This window comes from Saccopteryx leptura, chromosome 10, assembly GCF_036850995.1.
Source record: "Saccopteryx leptura isolate mSacLep1 chromosome 10, mSacLep1_pri_phased_curated, whole genome shotgun sequence".
NCBI lineage: Eukaryota > Metazoa > Chordata > Mammalia > Chiroptera > Emballonuridae > Saccopteryx > Saccopteryx leptura.
This window is the reverse complement of record NC_089512.1, coordinates 10,213,719-10,233,630: the sequence shown is the minus strand read 5'-3', so window position 1 is coordinate 10,233,630 and position 19,912 is coordinate 10,213,719. Positions and strand designations below refer to the sequence as shown.

At 56.0% G+C, this 19,912-nt stretch overlaps 1 protein-coding gene and 1 long non-coding RNA gene across 5 annotated transcripts in view; both read right to left on the bottom strand.

Moving 5' to 3' along the window:
- The window catches only part of ZDHHC3 (zinc finger DHHC-type palmitoyltransferase 3), a 46,397-nt gene that overhangs the window by 4,607 nt on the left and 21,878 nt on the right, over positions 1 to 19,912 (bottom strand). For 2 of the 4 annotated variants that reach the window (XM_066351142.1, XM_066351143.1), the window contains exons 3-6: positions 18,890 to 19,014; positions 14,211 to 14,307; positions 13,291 to 13,372; positions 10,260 to 10,390 (exon numbers count right to left, since the gene is read on the bottom strand). In XM_066351142.1, the coding sequence (XP_066207239.1) occupies positions 10,260 to 10,390; positions 13,291 to 13,372; positions 14,211 to 14,307; positions 18,890 to 19,014 (435 nt within the window). Of the gene's footprint in view, positions 1 to 6,661; positions 8,266 to 10,259; positions 10,391 to 13,095; positions 13,192 to 13,290; positions 13,373 to 14,210; positions 14,308 to 18,889; positions 19,015 to 19,912 lie in introns of those variants that run through there. The other 2 variants (XM_066351145.1, XM_066351144.1) reach the window with 2 other exon arrangements.
- LOC136382167 (uncharacterized) lies at positions 400 to 5,712 on the bottom strand. The gene is made up of 2 exons (XR_010747212.1): positions 1,815 to 5,712; positions 400 to 1,781 (listed from the first exon to the last, which is right to left on the bottom strand). It is a non-coding gene; the product is annotated as an uncharacterized lncRNA (long non-coding RNA).

Here is a 19,912-nt window from a genome sequence, read left to right as displayed (position 1 = left end):
AGCCCCCCACACCCTCCACAGAGGCTTCTGCCCCCCGTGGGGCCTCTGCCGTCTCCATCTCTTCTGGAAGCCAAGGGGGTTTGCTGTGCACTTGTCAGGCATGGGGGCTGCTCATTCACATGACTTCCCACCTCGGACAGTCTCTGAGGACCTAGTTCTGGGCTTTTTCTCCTTGTCCACACACAATCCTCCATAGCCGTATGATCCTTTCTCTTATGCAGAAAGAGAAACTGAGGCACACACCCAGGCTAACACCTGACCGTACCCTGGACCAGTTCCTAGCACTCTTTCTTCCCACACCATCTTGGAGATTTAAAAGTTTCTTGGCTTTTGAAAAACTCGTAAGTTCAAGAATCTGATTTCAGAGTATCTCCTGGTAAACTACTATTAATTCCAAAGGGCAAGACAGGAACTTGACAGCAAGGAAGCTCTGCAGACATCAGCCTCACCAAGTCCAAGTTCACCGAGAAAGATACAACATCCTCAGGGCTGTTCCTGCCCAAACGCACAGACTCGAGCTAATCACGGGAAAACAGACACGTGGAGAAGGATATTTATTCTACAGAATAGGAGGCTCATCTTTAAAAGGTTCCAAGTCTAATGAAAATGTTTTAGAACCAGATAGAAGCGGTGGTTGTACAACGTTATGGAAGTACTCAGTGGCAGAGTCACACGTTAAAATAGCTCAATTTATGTTGTATGAATTTCACCTAAAAAGACAAACATCAAGTTCAGGAAAGACAGACTGGGGAACTCTCGTGGACTGGTGGAGACTAGAGACCTGGCGTCCTGGAACTGAAAGAACTTTACGGGGACAACTGCAGAAACCTGAATCAAGTATGTAGATTAGTTCATAATGTTGTAGCAATACTTTTCCAGGGTTTTATATTTCTATCATGGTTATATAAAATGTTTACATTGGAAAGATTGAAGGGTATATAGGAGTTCTTTGTATTAACCACTTGTTTTGTAAGTTTGAAATTATTTCACAATAAAAGTTAAAATCTAAGAAAGATTTGTGCAATGCAAACTTGGACACAATTATAATGAAAAGTTGGAAACAAAGTGTCTAATAATGGCTATGTAATTTCTATAAAACAGAACAGTATGCATTTATTAAAAATGGTGTTAATACATTTTAAAATGACATTAGAAAACCCCATCCACATAGTGACAAGGGAAGAAAACAAAAGTGGCAGAAGACATCATCATGGGACCTGAGGTTACCTTTGGGGAAGGGGTTTTAGATGCTTTGTATTGATATCTGTAGACTTCCCACACATTCCAGGTTTTCCCCAATGCACAAGTGTTACTTTTATAATCAGAGCAAAAAGAGCTGTTTGAGAAAAGGGACCTTGTTGACAGGCTTGAGGGAGCCTCACGTGGGTCATGAGAACAGCCCCGTGGCTTGTGGACAGTCCCCTGCCAGTCTTCCTTGCTGAGCAGACACACCAGGGCCTACTCAGGTGACTTGCTTTGCGGATCCTACATTCCTTTCCTGAGTGATCATCTGTAGCCCATTAAGAGAAGGGTTGAAACCACATTGCAGAGAAGTTGGGACGTGACCACGTGGCTGACCAGGCTGCAGCAGGGACACCTGGAAATGAGATTGGCTGTATCCACAGACTGGACTCGAAGCAGCGACTGTGGGTCCTCACCCATAGAGGAGATGGGCTTAGTATTGCCACTTGGCAGGTGGGCAAACAAAGGTTGAGAGACCGTAACAGTGACCAAAGCTTGTCCTGCTGGTCACACACCAGACCGGGACTTGAACAGGTTCTCTCTGCCCAAGTCGTTTTCACCCTCCTGCAAACCCGCGCTCTGCCGGTGCTGTTCTCAAAGGCAGAGCGAAGCCGGGGAGGGAACACGTCAGGGCGCCCGCAGGCCGACTGGCTCCCGTTCCCGCGGCCTGCTCTGCAGTGGGGACTCGCGGATGACTCAGCGTCCTCCACGAGCCTAGACAGTTTGCAGACGGAGCTGGCCCCTCCGCAGATGGCGCTCCTCAGCGGTCAAACTTCCAAGGAGTGTCCACTCTGAGTCTGGAGAGAAGAAACTCCAACAAATCTGACACATAAAAGACCCCGGGGCCCCAACCCTCAGGTCTGGGAGGAGCCCAGGGGTTACTTTTTGCTGAAAGGACTCAATTTTGAGTTTTGTGTGGATTTGATGGTGTTCCGAAGGCCAAGTTCTTAAGCTGGACACTTGCAGAAGCAGCGGTCACAGCCACTTCAAGCTCAAGCGAACCAGCAGGGTCGAATCCTGGTACGGCAGCGGCAGCCCAAACCAGCGCCCCGAGCAGGCAGGGTGCGACCTGGGCCTTTGGGGCTTCGATGGGCTGAGTGACACAAGAGCTGTGCTCTGTAAACAAACCCATCACCAGGACCGATGCGCCCAAAGGCAACAGTCTCAAGCTCCTGCGCCAGCTGAGGCCCATAGAGCAAGCGCAGCTCCTCCCCCGGCTCCCTCCGCAGCAGGTGTGGCCAGTCCGAGGGGCTGCAGCTGCGCAAACGCGCTCCTCACCAAGGGCCAAAAACGTGTTCATCGTGGGTTTCACTCCTTGTACTGCGACCCACAGTAGGAAATGCGTGTCCGCCCCGCTGCAACCCAGCAGATTCCCCCGCCCAAAGTTCCAAGAAGCAATACTTGTCCTATAATGTGTAATGCATTATTTAATTTCTTTACAAAAAATGCTGTTGCAAAGCAATAAACTGACCGCACAAATCATGAACAGCTGTGACCATGGTTTGGAAGGCACAACTCTTAACAGCTGACATTCAGTCAAGCCGGCACTACGATGCACCAGACACTAAAATTCACATTCTTTCCTCTGGCTTACTGTTCACACCAGCAGCCTTGAGGTTTGGGTTACCCCCCTCCCCCCAATTTGACACGAGAGAAGTGAGGCGGGAATTAAGTTACTGCTCAAGGTCACACAGGATGTAAGTAGCCAGCAGGGATTTGAACCACAGCCTGAGGCCAGGGCCTTAGTGCCCCCTCAGCAGACTCCGTGACCTCAGCTGCGGGAAGGCAGGGCACCCTCTGTGCCCATGCCAGAGCCCGTGCAGGCCCAGGTTTCTGCAAACGCACCTCTGCAATGCTTCTCATAACTCCCAGGGGCTTCCCCGGCCCCTGAGCGGGCGGATGAAGGAGCGGGGGCCGCTCCACCTTGCTCGGGGCATCACGCAGCTTGGGTGACGATGACTTCTTGTGGGAGAGGGCCGGGAAATGGGAGTCTCCATTTTGGGAGAGTGGTCTGGCCAGTGGCTGTGTTTGTGTCACTGCAAACAGTCTGTTTGCTGTTTCCTCATCGTCTACGAGGCCGTACTGAGGTCAGACATGCATTTTAAGATACAAGAAAGAGCCCATTGGGTGTGGAGGTCCCCAGACGGAAGCCCAAGGCCAGGACGTGTGCACATGTCTTCCCAGGCTCTAATTGTGCACCGTCTGGAGCCATCCCTATTTGGAGGACCCGGCTCTCGTCTTTGCCCTTGCCCTTCTAAATGGTTCTTCACCCCAAGGACCCCTCGGTCTGGAAACCAGTGGGCAGATGAGCCGTGCGGGAGGACTGCGGGCCACGCTAACAGTGTGGCTCCCCTCCAAACACTCGCCATTTCCCAGCTGTCACTGGCTGGGGAGGCGCAGGTTATGAGGAAGGAGGGGCTCGCGGTGGGCACATGGGCTCAGTACCATGTCCCAGCAGGCGGCAGGGCCACCTGCAGGGCAACCCGGAGAGCTCCCAGTGCATCCTCAGACCTGAGCGTGGGGCCCGAGGACACGCGTTCCCCACGGGTTCCCGGGTGGTGCTGACGCTGCCATCTGTGTGCCACACGTTGAGAGGCAGCCGTCCCAGTAGAGGTTCCCGAGAGGCATTCTAACAGATTCTTCCTCTCTTCGCATCTCTTTGCTATTCAAAGAAGGCCCCCTTCTTGGTTGGGGCCCCTGACCTCTACTGGCTGGCTCGCCCGTTAGGCTGATGCACTGCAAGTCTTGAAATGAGAGCAACTTAAAACCCACGAGCCCGGCCAGCCTCCCAAGGCCTGCAGTTTCCATGCGATGCCAACCTCACACAGGTGGCTAATGTGGTTAAGAACTGTTTCCTCACTGACTCGTCTGGAAGATGCCTGCATCAGGACAGCAACGCTTCTAGGAGGAGGCAGCACCTGCACCGCCACCCGAATTCCCTCTGCGTACGTGATGTTGCCAAGCCCACGCAAATGGCCAGCTCTGTTCGAACCTGGGTCTTTTGCATCCAGTCTGGTTGCTATGGACACAGAGTCACCTAACTTAACTTGCCGTGTCCCCTTCCTCTTTATTTTTTACTTCCACTCTCCGGAGGCCATGTTTTGAAAGACTGTGGCTACTACTGGCCCATTTCCCACGTGTGCTCTGCTCAGCGCCGCCCCGACTTCTGCGTGGGGGCTGAGAGCTGGGCCGCGTTGTGTGGAGAGATGTCCTCTTTCACTAACATATGGGGACACTGAGGAAAGCTCGGGGAGGCCCATTTCCTTCTGTGTGGGTGCCAGGCTGGGGACACTTACTATACTGCAGATGACAGCCACATTCCTTAGTCACTGTGCTCTCAGCAGTGTTTCTGTCCCAATGAAAATGAAATTGGAAACACACAGGGACTCTTAGGATGTTCCTATCTTCCGAGTGCAGCATTTTGTGGTACCAGTCAGACGTGAGCAGAGCAAGGACCACAGGCCAGCATGGAAGGCCACCAGGGCAGAAAGCCCCAGGTGCCAGCACCTGGCAACACGGGAAACAAGGACCTCGCCCCCAGGGGGACCCTTCCCCGCGTAGCCGGTTATGTGGTTCAGACCCTGGTTTCGTATCGCTGGTCATGGGATTCGGGTCTTCCCGGGACCTGTCCTTTCCCGGCATATCACTAGGCATGGGGCTTTAGAGCCCCTTAGAGGAGGAACAAACAAGAAAGCTGGAGAATGGCGCTTAAGCATGAACCCCTAGAGATAACATCTGGGCCTCAGTTGTGTTTCAGCTCCAGGCCCAGAAAAGCAGCATTACCAGGCCCAGAAAAGCCACAGCTGACCTCACGGCCAGGTGCACTAATGACCCTGCTCTGGTATTGACCAATCAGTGAAGACTACGAACCTCACAGACACCTGGATGAATATTCTATTGAGATCCTCTCCCGGGACCGCCCCTAAAATCCCCACCCATAAACCCCCCTAAGACCCAGATCCCAGCGCTCTCCCTTCTGGGGGACGCTTGCACCTATCCTCTACCCTCTCTCTTCTCCTAAGCTCTAAGGGACCCCACGAGACTTGCCACCAGGGGAGCAGTGGGCAGCAGCAGCTCATCCCGGGCTAGCCCCCTGAACCTGTCTGCGAGGTCCCTGTTTCTCTGATTTTCTTCCGGTATGGCCAGTTCTGCCTTTAAATTCTTTATTTGCTGCATTATTGTCCCAATTAAATTCTTTCTCTCAAGAAGACAAGAAGCAATCAATGAACAACTAAAGTGAAGCAACTATAAGTTGATGATTCTTACCTCTCTCCTCCCTTCCTCTCTCTCTCTCAAAAAAAGAAAGCCCTGGCTGGTTAGCTCAGTTGGTTAAAAGCATGGTCCTGAAGCACAGAGGTTGCTGGTTCAATTCCCAGTCAGTACACAGACAGAACAGCTTGATGGTCCTCTCTCCCTGCCTCCCTCTTTAAAAAGACAAGAATTGAAGTCTTACTCCCCCTGAGACAATTTCACCTTCATTCTCCCCCCCCCCCCCACGGCTCACAAACACCCCCTTTGGTAGGATCGTGCAGGAGCCTCTCGGGAGGTGGGCTAACTAGGCTCAGGTTTAAAGGATGAGTTTCTACTTTTAGGACTTAAAAAAAATTCAGTACGTCTTCAGTACTATCTATCACATTTCTTAGAAATCCCATGGGCAAAAGAGCCGACTTGGGGTATGCCCTTGAAGACGGGGTATTTAGAGGGCACCCAGATACTTAGGAATACTGTGTCCCAGTCTCCCTCCTGGGGCAGGAGGGCCAGTGCTGCCTCGCAGGGCCGGGCCCCAAGGGGAGTGGGCAGGCCAGAGCCCGCTAGACCACTCTTGGGTCATTGAACAGCCGCACTTCTTCCAACCGCTAAGTGAGCCGTTAAAGAGAAAAGCATGTGGGAAACAAATGCTATCAACTAGATGGAGACAGAGCCCGGCCTTCCCCGCAGTGCGGCCGGCACAGCTGAGGCCCAGCCAGACGGAATGACCTGGGCTCATGGTTATCCAGTTCAGCGTTCACGGGGTGGCCGGGCGCTCCTCAAAGCAACGCGCCGGAACTGGATGCAGAGGTTTCCCAGCAATTCCCTCTGGCTTTTGGCTGGATGGCCACGGAGCCGGGGTCTCCCCCAGGCCTAACCCTAGAAGCGAAGTCTGCAGACCTGAAGCCTGTTTCTGCAGTGACTGAGAAGCCATGGGCGCAGGGCAGGGATCGGCCGCCGTGAGCCAGAGGCTGTGGGCAGGCTTGTTCAAGAGGGGACCTCGCGTCCTGTAGAGACACGAGAAGAGCCGCTCTCCAGAGAGGGAACACCGGTGTCCTTTAGAAACGAGAAAACAAGCGCCCACGTGGAGCAGCCTCGCGCCAGTGGGACGCCCCCCTGGCTCTGGCCACGTGGCAACACCCAACACCGGGAGAGAGCAGGCTCCACCAGACAGGTTTGGAAAACTTTTATTGCGTGTTGTTTCCTGGTGGAAGCACTGACAGAACCGAAGAGGCAGCATGTTCCTCTTTCCCGGAGAACCCCATGGCTGGGCCCACGGTCTCCCGTCCCAGACTGGTTTTAATAACCTCCTCCCCACCCCCACCCCAAGCAAGAGCTAAAAACGGAGGTTTGTGGCGATTGCTTATAAAACCAAATCCATGTGTAAGAATTCACTCTGCATTGGACGGGCACTGTCTCACGAACCCCACAAACTCCAGGCCTTCCTCTTGCAAACCAGACTCGCAACAGGAAGTGCCTCCCAAGGGCAAGGCCACCCACTTACTCAGCCCCAGCTCCGCAGGCTCAGGCGCCTGCTGGTTCTGGGGACGGGGCCGCATCTACTGGCTGAAAAGTCACCCCTCCATCACGGTCAGTCCCAGGCTAGGGCGACAGACTCCCAGCTTTGAATATAGACAAGATGTGGGCACGTGCACATTTATGGGACTAAAATATCGGAAAGTGAGCCCGCTTTGGCGACTTACACAAGAGGAAGGAAGGGTAGATGGGAGGGGCGGCCGTCTCCCTGCGTGAACGCGCCTCACTGAGTCCTGGCTAGGAGGCGGGGAGGGGTGTGACAGACGTGACAGGAGGATGGAGCTAGCCTGAAACGGCGTCATTTTTCTTCTTTTGATTGTGTAAGGCATTTTGAATGGAAAGACCTCTTTCCTTCATACTCTTCCACATTATCAGGACTACAGCTGGTGACTCAGAACAGAGACCCCTTTCGTCCTCCGCCCACCCCCCCACCCCCCGTCGCTGCACACCCCGAGTTCACCAAGTACAAGCACACAACTGATTTCGTGGGTCGAGAGGCAAGCCGTGTCCACGCGGGGGATGAGGCCGCTGTGTCAAGGGCCCTCCGTGGGCTCGGGCCCGGATCCTGCCCCTCTAGGCCGCAGGGGTAAGCGTCCGTCTTCTGTGAGTGTGTGAGTCCCATCGGGCTGTCTGCCACCACCTCCCGGGCAGGGGGAGTTCGCCGCCCTCCTCCGCCTCCCCGGCCGGGCATGGGGGCCGTCCGTCCACGCGCCAGCGTCACATCTCACTCAGTTAGTAGGAGTGGGCACAGTCCGGAGAGGGCCCCCTCCACGTTAGTCATGCCAGACAGACAGCAAAGAGGAGACCAGAGGCCAGAGGAGTGATTTTTAAAAGGAAAAAAGAAGAGCAGCTTCGGATGACAAAAGGAAGAAGAAAAAAAAAAAAAAAATAGAAAGGATGCTCTTTTAAAAATAAAGCACGGGGGTATTTTTTTCTCTGCAATGCTCAGCCATGTCACTTGAGACATAAAGGAAGTCTTAGAGGAGGTGCTTTGCTGTCTCGGTTTAAAGGCTCGCGAGAAGGGCCCGGCGGGAGCGCTGTGCTGTGCTGTGTCTGGGTGGCACTGCTGCCTGCGGTCCTTCAGACCACGTACTGGGACGGGTCGGCCTTCCCTTGGTCTGGCGTGGCAAAGGGGCTGGCCCAGCCTAGAGAGAAGGGGTGGCCAAAAACGGCTTTCATGTTCATCCATTTGGTTTTTTTAGCCCATCTTCTCTCTTCCTTTTTCAATTGCTCTATCCCCTGAAAACAAGAACAATCACACTTTCAGTCGGGTGCGCTACTGCTGGGGGCTGGGGCAGAGATGTCCAGTAGCTCGAGGTGAATGAAGTAGACGCTTCCTTTGTAAAGCCATAAACCTACAGCCTACATTTTTCTTCTGTCATAAAAAGTGTTTTTAAAAATCACCCTTTTTTAGGGGGTGGGCAGATACTTCTACGTGCCTGCAGGAAGGAGCCCCTTCCTGATCGAGCCGTCAGCAGGCCCCTGAGCGATGCGTTGTTTCTAGTCTATGATCGGTGCGCCCTTAGGTGCCAATCGGCTCTCAGCGTCCTGCCTGGCGCTGGGCTGGGTGTAGTGCCGGCCGCCCGGGCATGGAAGCCTCAGAGCCGGCCATCGTGACAGCCAACGGTGGCTGTTCATTTGGGACTGGTTCACAGGAGGTCTGAAGTTACTATGACCACTTTGCAGACAAAAAAAAAGGGGGGGGCAGTGAATCAAAGGGCTGCTCTGGAGCGGCCACTCGCCAGCCCGGGGGCAGGAAGCACCGCTGGTCGGCTGGTGGGCGCAGCTCAGAGCGGAACAGGAGGGACAGACTGGGTCAGGGGAAAAGGCACCAGAGGAGGAAGGAGCCCGATTAGTACAGGTTAGAAGGGCTGCACGGACAGACCAGTCAGCCTGAGTCCCGGCGAAGGTCTTCCCGGGCCCCCACGGGGAGGAGCGAGGCCCAGGACCGCCTACCTCAGCAGCCGTTAGGGAGCCTGCACGGCTCTCCCCTCTTCCTTCCACCGTTAGATCTCACAGGAAAAACGGGGTGCAAGCCTGGCCTGTGGTGGCGCAATGGACAGTACTGACTGTCCAATGACATGCTGATGCCCCTGGTTCAAAACCCTGAGGTCATCAGCTTGAGTGTGAAACCACTGACATGATCCCAAGGTCACTGGCTTGAGCCCAAAGGTTGCTGGCTCGAGCAAGGGGTCACTGGCTCAGTTGTAGCCGCCCCCGGGTCAAGGCACACATGAGAAATAATCAATGAAGAGCAAAAGTGAGGTAACTACAAGTTGATGCTTCTCTCTCCCTCTCTCTCATCATCCTTCTAAACCCCCGGGAATTCCCACAGGCCCAAATGGAGGGGCTCCGGCAGCCGGGCCACGCTGCCCTTCTTCGCAGGCAGGGTTTCCGCCCCCTGCCCCACCCCCGCAGCGGCCTCCATCCAAGGCCGCCCCCACCGCCGGCCACCCTCCCCAGGGGCCCGGCACTACCGCTGAGAGCTGCGGCCTGTGGGGTCCCTGCGGGGCCAGCACTGCAGGGACGGACTCACGACCTCCTTCCCTTCCTGGGCCCCTTACGGGGGACCTCAAAGCCAATAAGGGGAGGGGTGCCCATATCACTGCCAGGGGCTGACCACCTTGAGACTCTGGACACCTCAGAAGGTCAACAGGAGGTGGCACCAGGGGCGTGGGCTGCGGCCCAGCAGCTTCGAGGCTCCCAGAGGAGCAGTGAGTAGGCGGGGGCAGGGCCGAGAGAAGCAACAAACGAGGGCCAGAGCTGGACCAAGCAGAGGTGACCCGGAGGCCAGGCCAGAACTTGCTACCCACTGATCTGGGGGCTCAAGGCAGGGCTGTCTCCTGACTCCACCCTCAGGACTTAGTCATGAAGTCACCTCCTCTGGAAGCTGACCTGCCTGTGCCATCGGGTTAGAGCCTCTCTGTCCACCACCCTGTCTCCAGGCCTGCGGCCCCCAGAGGGGAGGGCTCCCAGTGCCCAGGAGAGCCCCTGACCCAGCAGTGCCCAGACAGAACCACCCTGAGAGCAGAGGGACCTGTGACAAAGGGGACCCATCATCAAGGCTGGGCCGTTCCTGGTGTGACTGCTGTGCCAGCCCCCAGGGGGAGGAGTCACGTGCTGGAAGACCAGTGTCACTGCACGCGGAGTGTGCCATCACATGTGGTCTACCTGCAACAGCAGCCGGGCCGCCCCAAGCCCAGGAGCAGGTGGAGGGCAGGCCCTCTGCTTACCGTCTCGTCCGTGCAGATGGAGTGCACCTGGGTCCCAAACATCACCGACGTGAAAATGAGGAAGAGCAGCCCCTCAAAGCACAGCAGGATGAGGAGGATGACCGTGGTGGGCGGCGAAAAGTAGCTGCACTCTGAAAACAGAGACACGTGGGCTCAGGGCTGCCCCCAGGCTCCCGCTCCGCCTCCAGCCCCGCGGGACTGTCTTCTCGGGTGCCACACGGCCTGGCCACCGGGCCGCGCCGAGGACCCGGCTGCACCCTCACTCCCTGGGGGGAGCCCTTCCCCCCAGGCGGGGCCCCTGCCAGGGCCGCCCCTCCCTGACACGCACCAGTCCTTGCTCTCTGCGTCTTCCTCCAGCCGGCCACCGCGGGACGTCTGCCCCAGGCAGGACCCTCACTCCCTGGGGGGAGCCCTTCCCCCCAGGCGGGGCCCCTGCCAGGGCCGCCCCTCCCTGACACGCACCAGTCCTTGCTCTCTGCGTCTTCCTCCAGCCGGCCACCGCGGGACGTCTGCCCCAGGCAGGACCCTGTCCTGTGCAGGGTGGTGGCACTTGCTTCCCCGTCCCTGGCCTGCTGTCTGTCTCCCACACCTCCAGCCCCGGGGGTGGGGGGAACGCTGGCTATACACCCAGCCTGGAGCGGTGCTGACGACAGGTTTGGGGCCAGAGCTCTGGCTCCGAGCTGTAGCCGCCCTTCCACGCAGTGGACTGACGGAAAACTCACGAGAGAACGTCCGCAGAGCTCGGCCCCTGCCTGGCACACGGGCTGCTCCCCCGCCCGCCTCAGCTGCCTGGGACCGGGGGCTGGAAACGGGGCCTGGTGCTGTGGCCTGTCCTCTGTCCTGGCGCACTTGCAAGCCTCCTTCCCCTCCTGAGCTGCCCCCGTGGAGTCTGGGGAGGCAGGAACCAGACCCGGGGACTGTGGAGCCACCTCCCTACCCTTCTTTTAAATGTCAACTCTAAGTGTCCACGTGTGGAGAACAGCCCTGCCCTCTTACACAAGCCAGAGGGCCCCACAGCTCGCCGGGCGCTGAACAGCGATGGGAGTAACTAGCACGCACGGCCAGCTCGCAGGCCTCCACTAGGGGGCACTGTCTGCACCTTCCCAGCCTAGCTGCCCCAGGAACCGGGTACCTCAGGGTCCCCCACCAGGAATCTTGACCAAAGACAATGAGGAGCACACAGGAAGATAGATGCTGGGCACTGGAGTTGTCCAAGCAGGGTGGGCTGGACCTCGGCTTGAACGGAGGGCCCACTTCTCAGCTGTGAGAGCTCGGGACCTGGCGCAGCCTCGGCAAGCCTCTGCTCTGGTCATCTGCGCGTGCTCAGCCTCCCTTACCCAGCAGGCTTCTTATAAGGTCGAAATAAGGCACTGCTCCAGAGCCCTGTGGCTCTAAGTGGGCATTAAGATATTTGGCCCCATTCCAAAGACACTCGGCCTCATTGCCAGTCTGTGTGACGCCAACCACTGCCCACGTCTGTTACCCCAACAACAGGTATGTGGTGTTCATGATGATGAAATGTCCTTGCCAGACTCCAGCCTCAAGTCACCAGGGCCACGTCTGGAGCGGAGCTGGGTCCCCAGGGCCCAGCAGTGTGTATGTGCTTGCAGAATGCTCACTGGGGCCCTTGCTGGGGCCTGCCTAGCTCTGCAGAAACCCCACCACTGCCCCCACCATCCACTACCTTGACCTCTCTCTGGCCTGTGCTGGACCCTGCTAGTCACGAGCACAGGGAGCTGGCTGTGGTGCTACAGACTGAGCCGTGTCCCCTTCAGTTCCTATGTTGATCCCCCCAGCCCCTACCTAATGGTATCTGGAGATGGGTCTCTGGAAGACGAGGGATAGTGGAGACCATGATGGGGTGAGTGCCCTTATAAGAGGCACCAGAGAGCTCTTCCTTCCCTGTTATGTGAGGACACCAGGTAGAGGTGACCATCTGCAAAACGGGAGACCCTGCATCCAGAACCGAACTGGCTGGCACCTTGGCCTGGACTTCCCTGTTACGGAACCGTGAGAAGTAAACGTTTAAGCCACTCAGTCGCTGGTACTATTATGGCGGCTTGCACGGGGTTCTCTTCCCCCGGGAGGTCCACCAGATGGGCGGGGAGAGCCGGAGGCAGCTGTTATCAATGGGCCCGGGCAGGCAGGAGAGCCAGACGTAAACCCTGACACAGGTGGGGAGAGGCTCTTAAGGTCCAGTGGGGAGCTAAGATGCTGTCCTTTTCCGGCCTCGCAAGTGCTGAGAAACAAGCAAGAAGACGCCCAAGAAATCAGGACGTACAGAAAGAGCCACCCATCTGAGAGGTGGTGAAACGGCAAAGGGGCCTATCGAGGGAGAAGACAAGTATGATGTTTCTGCTCCAGACGTCTATCTCAGATGCCCTGTGAGGGGTCCTGCCCAGCAGGTGGCCTCTCTCACACCCTGCAGCCTCTAGGGAATGTTTTCTGTTTTCATTCTCCTTTTACATCTTGTTTATTGTTTTCATCATCTGCATTTTCCCTCAGAATTTATGTAATTTTCTGGTTGGAGTTCCCTCCTCAGCACATTTAAGTGGGATACTTCTAAAGCAGGAAGAATTTGTCTACAACCTTAATGTAAATTGGTGATCAAATAGTTAAATCACCACAAAAGGCAAATTAACAACAAATCTCCACCTTCTAGCTAGAAAGTTGAAAATGACTTTCTGCCAGACTGGAGTGACCTCTGAGTAAAGTGCTTGGCTAAAGGGCATGGGCACAGAAGTCCTCTGGGTCGCGCCCCTCCCGGCCACCTGCGTGCTGGTGTCCGGTCTCGCTGGGCGCCTCAGGCCGGGGGTTATCCAGCTCCCTACTTTACCTGTGACACTGACTTTAAGGCGCTGCCTTTTTTCATGAAGAGAGAGGTGGGCTTCTGCTGTTCCTTCCCTGGTTGGTCCGTAGGCTTGCAGGAGATCTAATAAATTGAGGTGGCCCTGGCACTGTGATGGGGACAAAGAGCCTGCCCCTCGCGCCACACCCCCGAAGCAGCGGGGGAAACCCTGCTCATACTCACTTGTCCAGTCTTCTTCGAAGCAGTGCAGGAAGTGGAATCCCACCATGACGAGGGCGTGCAGGGAGATGAGAGCTATGTACATCTGAAACAGGAGAGCACGGCGGCGCGTGAGCCTTTCGCGTGCGGGCTCTCGGGACGGGCACCTAACGCCCGCCCCGAAACACCAAGTCACGGGGAGGGCTGACCAGAGGGCCAAGGAGGCAGCTGGACACTCCCCCACTGGGCCGCTGCTCCCAGGCCCGGGTCTGAGGGGAGCAGCCGTTCACTGGGAGTGCGTGGACAAGCAGAGACAAGTTCCATCACCAGACGTGACCTGGGCCCCAGGTGGGCGGCGCTGGGGGTGTGCCCCAGACCTGCTGCTTCTCATGTGAGCAGTCAGGGCACTGGCTGCCAAGGGCCCTTCCATCCCCCACACTGAACACGCCGGATCTCCCTGCAGCTGAGGGAAGCCTGGCAGGCATCACCCAAACTGCCTCCTTCAGCTCCTTAGACCCGGCGCTGGGGCCGGGAGCCAGAACACGGCCCTGGCTTCTGGCTAATCAACTGCAGTCGCCGTTCTAGGTGCTCAGCGCAGGGCTTCTTAGGGACAGGAGCGCCAAGGAGAGTGGGCCGAAAGGCCAGGCTCCGTTAGTCTCAGGAGCCGAGCACGTCCTGGGCACCGAGAATCTGGGGGAACACGTGCTCCACGGGCCCTGGCCGGGTGACTCGGTTAGAGCGTCGTCCCAACACGCCGAGGTGGCGGGTTGGATCCCCGGTCAGGGCACATACGAGAATCAACCAATGATGGCATGAGTGGAACAATGAACTGATGTCTCTCTCTCTCTCTCTCTCTCTCCCATCACTTTCTCTGTAAAAACCGATTTAAAGAAAAGTACTCCATTGGTTCCGGGCGGTGGGGCAGAATTTGGAAGTGGACTTACTGTAAACAGGACGAAATACTTCTGGTTGTTCTCGCCCACGCAGTTGTTGACCCAGGGACAGTGGTGGTCCATCTTCCGAATGCACCGCTTGCAAACGCTGAAAGAGCCCACAGGGCAGACCGTCAGGAGGGTCGGGCAGTGGCGGAGGGCCCACGGGGACACAGACCCACCCCGCTCCACGCCTCACACGTGGCTTCCTGCTAGTGTGTGCTGCGAGGGGCTGGAAGGTGGTCAGGCCCCCAGCGCCACGGTCGCTCACCAAGGCCTCTTGTTTAACAAAATGACACAGCTGCTCTCCAGATGTGACACTGAGCCCAGTGTGTGGCTTACTGAGAGGGCAGAATGAAGAAGCAATTTCAAAAACTTTTCCCCCCCTTTTTAATTTATTTGTAATTTCAAAAAGTTGACAGGATGAGAGAGGATACAAAAAATGGCTGCTCCCAACTGCCCAGAAAGACTGAAACCCAGAGCGTGGGGTGGAGCGTCTCGGCAGAAATCTCCAGGGAGGGCGAGGCTGGGCAGGGAGGGACAGAACAGTTCAGAGCCGGGTCAAGCGCAGTGTCTCGGGGAGCAGAAAGCACCCCCCAACCTTTCAGCTCTAAGATAACATCCACTTAGCCAAAAAAGCACAAAAGTCATTTGAGTTTAAGTGTGGATCAGATGATCTAATAAATTTGCAAATTACTAACTTGCTATTGGGATTCGTTCTGGAGGGTTTCAAGCTTGACAGCCAACACCCTCCCCACCCCTTTCCGGACAATACAAAGTAACAATACGAAACAAGAGCACAGGGCCAATGAGGCCTTAAACTGTTCAAAGCTCAAGTTGAGGAAGACCCACTGGCCAAAACTGCCCTTTAGAATTCATTACAGTACACTCTTTAACATTTATCTTGGGAGCATTCATTGTTCCAAACAGTTGAAAATGCTATAACTACCAGCATTTCCAACTGTTTTATCAAAAATAATAGATTTCTTTTTTAAAAGTCCCTTAGTTCACACCAGCTTTTCTTTCCACTAGTCCATGAACGACTTTATCTCAGTGTCTCACAGTGCACAGCCAGTGTGGTGGGCGGGCCTGCGGCCCCTCTATGTGAGTAACAGGGGCTGTGTCTGCCCCATCTGGTCCCCCTGCATCCAGATGCTCCCACCCCCTGGGCCTCCGCCCCCGGTGTGGAGCCCCCCATGGAGCCTGTTTCCTGCGTGTCCTTCCAGGGACCGTCTGCCCTGGGGTTTCCGAGCCCCTCCCTGAGCCCGGGAGCACTCGAGGGCCGCCACCTCCCTGCTCTAGGCTGGAGAGCGGTTTCTCTTCCGTGGCACTTATCTCTAAGAGGGTTTCAAGTGGGCGCCCTGGGGCGGTTTGCTCAGCGGCAGAGAGGTGCCCACTGGCCGGATATCCTCTGAAAGCTGCCCAAGAGTTGACCCAAGCTGTCGGCAAATCTGTCCTTTGTTCTCCCGGCCTCTGAAGAGACCAGACGTGTACCTAAGAGGCTGGCTTTTCAGCGCAGGAAGTGGAACCCACTGAGGCTGCAGAGCTGAGTCCTGAGTGCGGTCTGTGTGTGCTGTCTGCAGACACGGCATGCCAAATGGCACCTCTCCCTCTGGCTTACGGAGTTGTTGGGAAGGCGGCTCCTGGGCCAGGGGGTAGGGGTGGGGGTGGTGTGTGTGTGTGTGTGTGGAGGGGTTGGGGGAGGTGTCCATGCTGATGGCTAGAGGCTGACTCCCCACCGCTCACAAAACACCCAGCCTGAATGGTCTGGGGTGGCAGCCTGGGCAGTCCCGAGGGCAAGGCCTGGAGGTGGGTCTCTAAGGGGTCAGTGAAGGCCACTCGGGCCCAGGTGACTGCCCACACCCTACTGGGCTGCTCTACTGCAGGCGCCATCTGTCATGAGGAGGATGAAAACTGTGGGTTTCCCATAACCTGACATTCCCCTGGGGAATCGGTCACCTCAGAGCCTGCCCTCTGCCCAGCGCCCGGGGCACGGTGGGCGGGGTGCTCAGCGGTGTCCCCTCCCCAAGCGCGGTGGCCAAGGCAGGCTCCCAGAGGCCCGCCCCCACGCCGCTCCTCCTGTGGCTGGCTGCCCCGTCAGCCCTCTCCCCGCGCTGCTCGGGCACTGGGCCCTGTGTCTGCGGGCTTGGGGGGCGCGGGCTCCCAGTGCCCGGCTGTGGCGGGCCCTACGCACGCGGTCACAGTCACTGAAAGACCAACTGTCTTAAGTGGAGGTTTCCCAGGCCCGTTCTGTTTTTAAATCACTGTTTAGAAGAGGGAGGATACTTCTCCAGGTTCCCCACATTTTTCATTTCCTTCGAAAGCTTGGTAGAGCCCAACAAGCTCCTTGGCTAATGTGCCTTCTGGTTCTTTTATGCTGTGTCCCCTGTCCAGGGTGGCCAGGGCCCTGCCTCGGGCCTCAGCGCCAGAGGAGCTGTGAGGCCCCGTGCCACTGTGAGGGCCCTGTGTCTCTCCCGACAGCGGCACTTAGCAGACGGCACCACGGTGGACAGTGCGAGGCCCGGCCAGGGCGGAGGGTGCTGGGTCAGGGCCGTGCTAACCCCCCCTCCGCCCAGAGCCCAACGCAGGGCCCACTCAGCGAGGGTCCGTGGAAGAAAGGCTCTGGTCTGCAGACAGGGACGGAGCAAGCCCAGAAGCGACGCCCCGCACCGGCCGGGCTGCCCCAGGCAGAGAGAAAAGGACACAACAGAAGTACCACATGGTGCTGAGCAGTTTCACCTCACAAATAATTTGCTATGATTAAAATTATAACCCAGCTTCTCCGAACCAGCCTGGCAGAGTTAGCCCTGGCGTCTCTCAGGGATGAGGTCGGCTATATGAGTAAAATGCTTTAAAAACAATAGTAGAGCTATACAAACTTTACCAGTAATCATAACCACAAGAAAGACAAAACAAGAACCTGGCAGACTCCCCAAGCAGTCCACGACGCCTCAGCCTTAGCATGTGTGTCAGGGATGAGGAGGGGTGTGGGGCCTCGCCAAGGGTCAGAGGTCTCCACCTCCTTGTGCAAGGACCTAACATCCGGGCCACCTTACCACCACCGCCCTCCACAGTTTCCACGGGCCACCACGGGCCGCACCACCAGGAAAAGAAGCCTGGGCTTCCAGACGCCTCTCCTAAGGAAGACCCACCCGCATACCACCAGGCTGGAAGGAACACCCACAGTCAAGTTCAGGGAGTATTTGTGGTGGCCGCCAGGGCTCAGAGAATGGAGGGAGTTTTTAATTCCACAGACTCGGTCGGGAGGACAGGAAGTGAACAGCAGTGCGCAAGCCTGAACAGGCCAGACGAGCAGCGACATCCTCTAACCAAGCAGCGGGCAGATTGGCTTCCCTGGTCACCAGCCCAGTTCTGCCTGGGGTGCCGGGATTCTGCTTATCCAGAGTGTGGGTCCCCAGGGCGTGGGCTCGCAAGCCACCACAAAGGAGCGGCTGTCAGCGTACATTTCCCCGAGTCAGAGCGGGCACACAGGCGTCCTCACGGAGCCTCTGAGTCAGCAGCTCCGTGCTCAGCCGATGTGTTTACTAGCACTGAAGAATACCTCCCCCGGGGTCACCCTGGGAGAGGCCAAGGGGGGGATGCCCGGGGGAGGGAGAATGCCTGGCAGTGGAGGCAGCGGGGAAGGGGGGCTCTTCTGGAAGAACCAGAAAACCCCTGGAGCTGTCAGTCCTCACTCAGGGTGGTTTCTGCAGCAAAGCTGTCTCAGAGAGAGACCGTGAGGATGGAAATCAGATGAGTGACGACGCGAAGGTGGTGGGCTGCGGTGCCGGGACACAGCGGGTGCGCAGGAGCTGACCACAGACGCCGCACGCCAGAGGCTCGCTGCTCCCCTCCAAGGTGGGCAATGCGCCCACACAGAGATGCCCCTGCTGTTGCTCAGACCCCCAGGCTGGCAAGAATAACCTCCCGATAGCAGGAGTCAGTGCACTGCTCCGAAACCCTCCGCAGCCCAAACACCAGTCTGGAAAAGGGACCAAGTGACATGCTTGCATTTCTGTAATTTAACACTCAAAGTTCCTTTGTAATGATAAAGTGCAATTTTTAGCTAGATGTCGGATATCAAAGAAACCTGAAAACCAAAAGGGAAAAATCATCACAGATAAGATGAGGAAATGGCTCTTGGGGCTGAATTCTACAAAGACATGACCTCTTGAAGTTTTATTTTAAAGAAAAGCATGAAAAAGAAAGAAAGGAAAAGAAAAAAGCCTTCAATCACGGACAATCCCTCCATTTCCCTGCAAAATTAAAGAGAACAGGTCCACCTCTAAAATGGGTCAAGCAGGAGACATTCACAGGTTTTCTAAAGCTTTTTCTCTGCTGCCTTCACTAAGTAACCCGGCTGTGAGGCAGGAAGTGCAGGGAGCTCCTGGAGCTCACAGACTTGGAAACAAAGGCAGAGTCAGGGGCCCAGGGGCCCACCGCAGGGGCGGCAGAGCCAAGCTTGAGACACAGGTGTCGGAGCACACACACACACACACCCCGGGTGCCTTCAGCGACGGGACTGCGGATGCCCTTTCCAGTGTCGAGAGCTCATGGAGACCAGGAGGGAGACTCACGGGGCCCGCCCGGTGCCCAGAGCAGGGGCGTTCAGCAGTCCCGTCGCTGAAGGCACCCGAGGTGTGTGTGTGTGTGTGTGTGTGCGCGCGCGCGAGCCCAGCAGCCCCGTGTACCTGCAGTGGTGCGCTCGGTCAGGCTTAATGCTGCAGCACTTGGGACACTTGTACACCACCTGGCCGGGCTTCAGCTGTAAACTCTCGATGAATTCTTTAGTGGCATTTCCTTTGGGCACTGCCCCCTGGAAGAGAGGGGAAAGGAGTCAGGGCTGGCTCGGGGTCCCCAGTTCTGACACTCCACAGTGGACACAGCCATTGCAAAGCAGCAACTACACACACAGGGACAGGGCATGTTCATCCCAGTATCTGGACTCCGTGTTCAGAATTATGCCAACACCCATGAACATTTATTGACAATTTTCCCGAGGAGATGACGAAAGGGGAACACAGGGGTGGTCATCGTGTTCTTCTTGATACCCTTTCAACTGTCTGAAGTGTTTCCTTAAAAATTTTTCTAAAAGCTCAGAAAAGAAGTAGAATAAAAAATCTGGTCTTCAAAATGTGGTCAGGTGCCAGAAAAGCCTACAACAGAAATTTTAAAAGCAAACAAACTTTGATAGACAAGGACTATACGGTCTGTGAATGCTATTCCGGATATCGTTTTACAGTAAATCTGCCATAAAAGTACACAGCAATTTGACATGGGGAATGCCTATGATAGATTAGTAAAGGGAAGAGAAGACTTCCAAACAGTATGTAGAATACAGGCCTGCTTTGGGAAAGATTTTATGTATATATATATGTAAAAAGACAAAGATACATGCACAAGTATTCATGGTTCTCTCACAAAGTTGAATCACAGGAACATCTTATTTTCTTGGATATATATTTTAAATGTTCTAGTATGAATATGTGGCTTTTGCAATTTAAAAAAATCATTAAATGTACAAGCAAAAAAATATACTCAGGACAGAGCTACCTAAAATAGGAATATGGCCAACTTTCCTGAAGTTTGTAACCAAATTGCTGAGATAGCCAAGGCCCCTCTAGGCAGCAGCGAAGGGCAGGGCTGGCGGTCCGACTCCCACCAGGCAGGGCCCAGACCACCCAGACCACCCGGGCGACAGGGCTAAGAGGGGC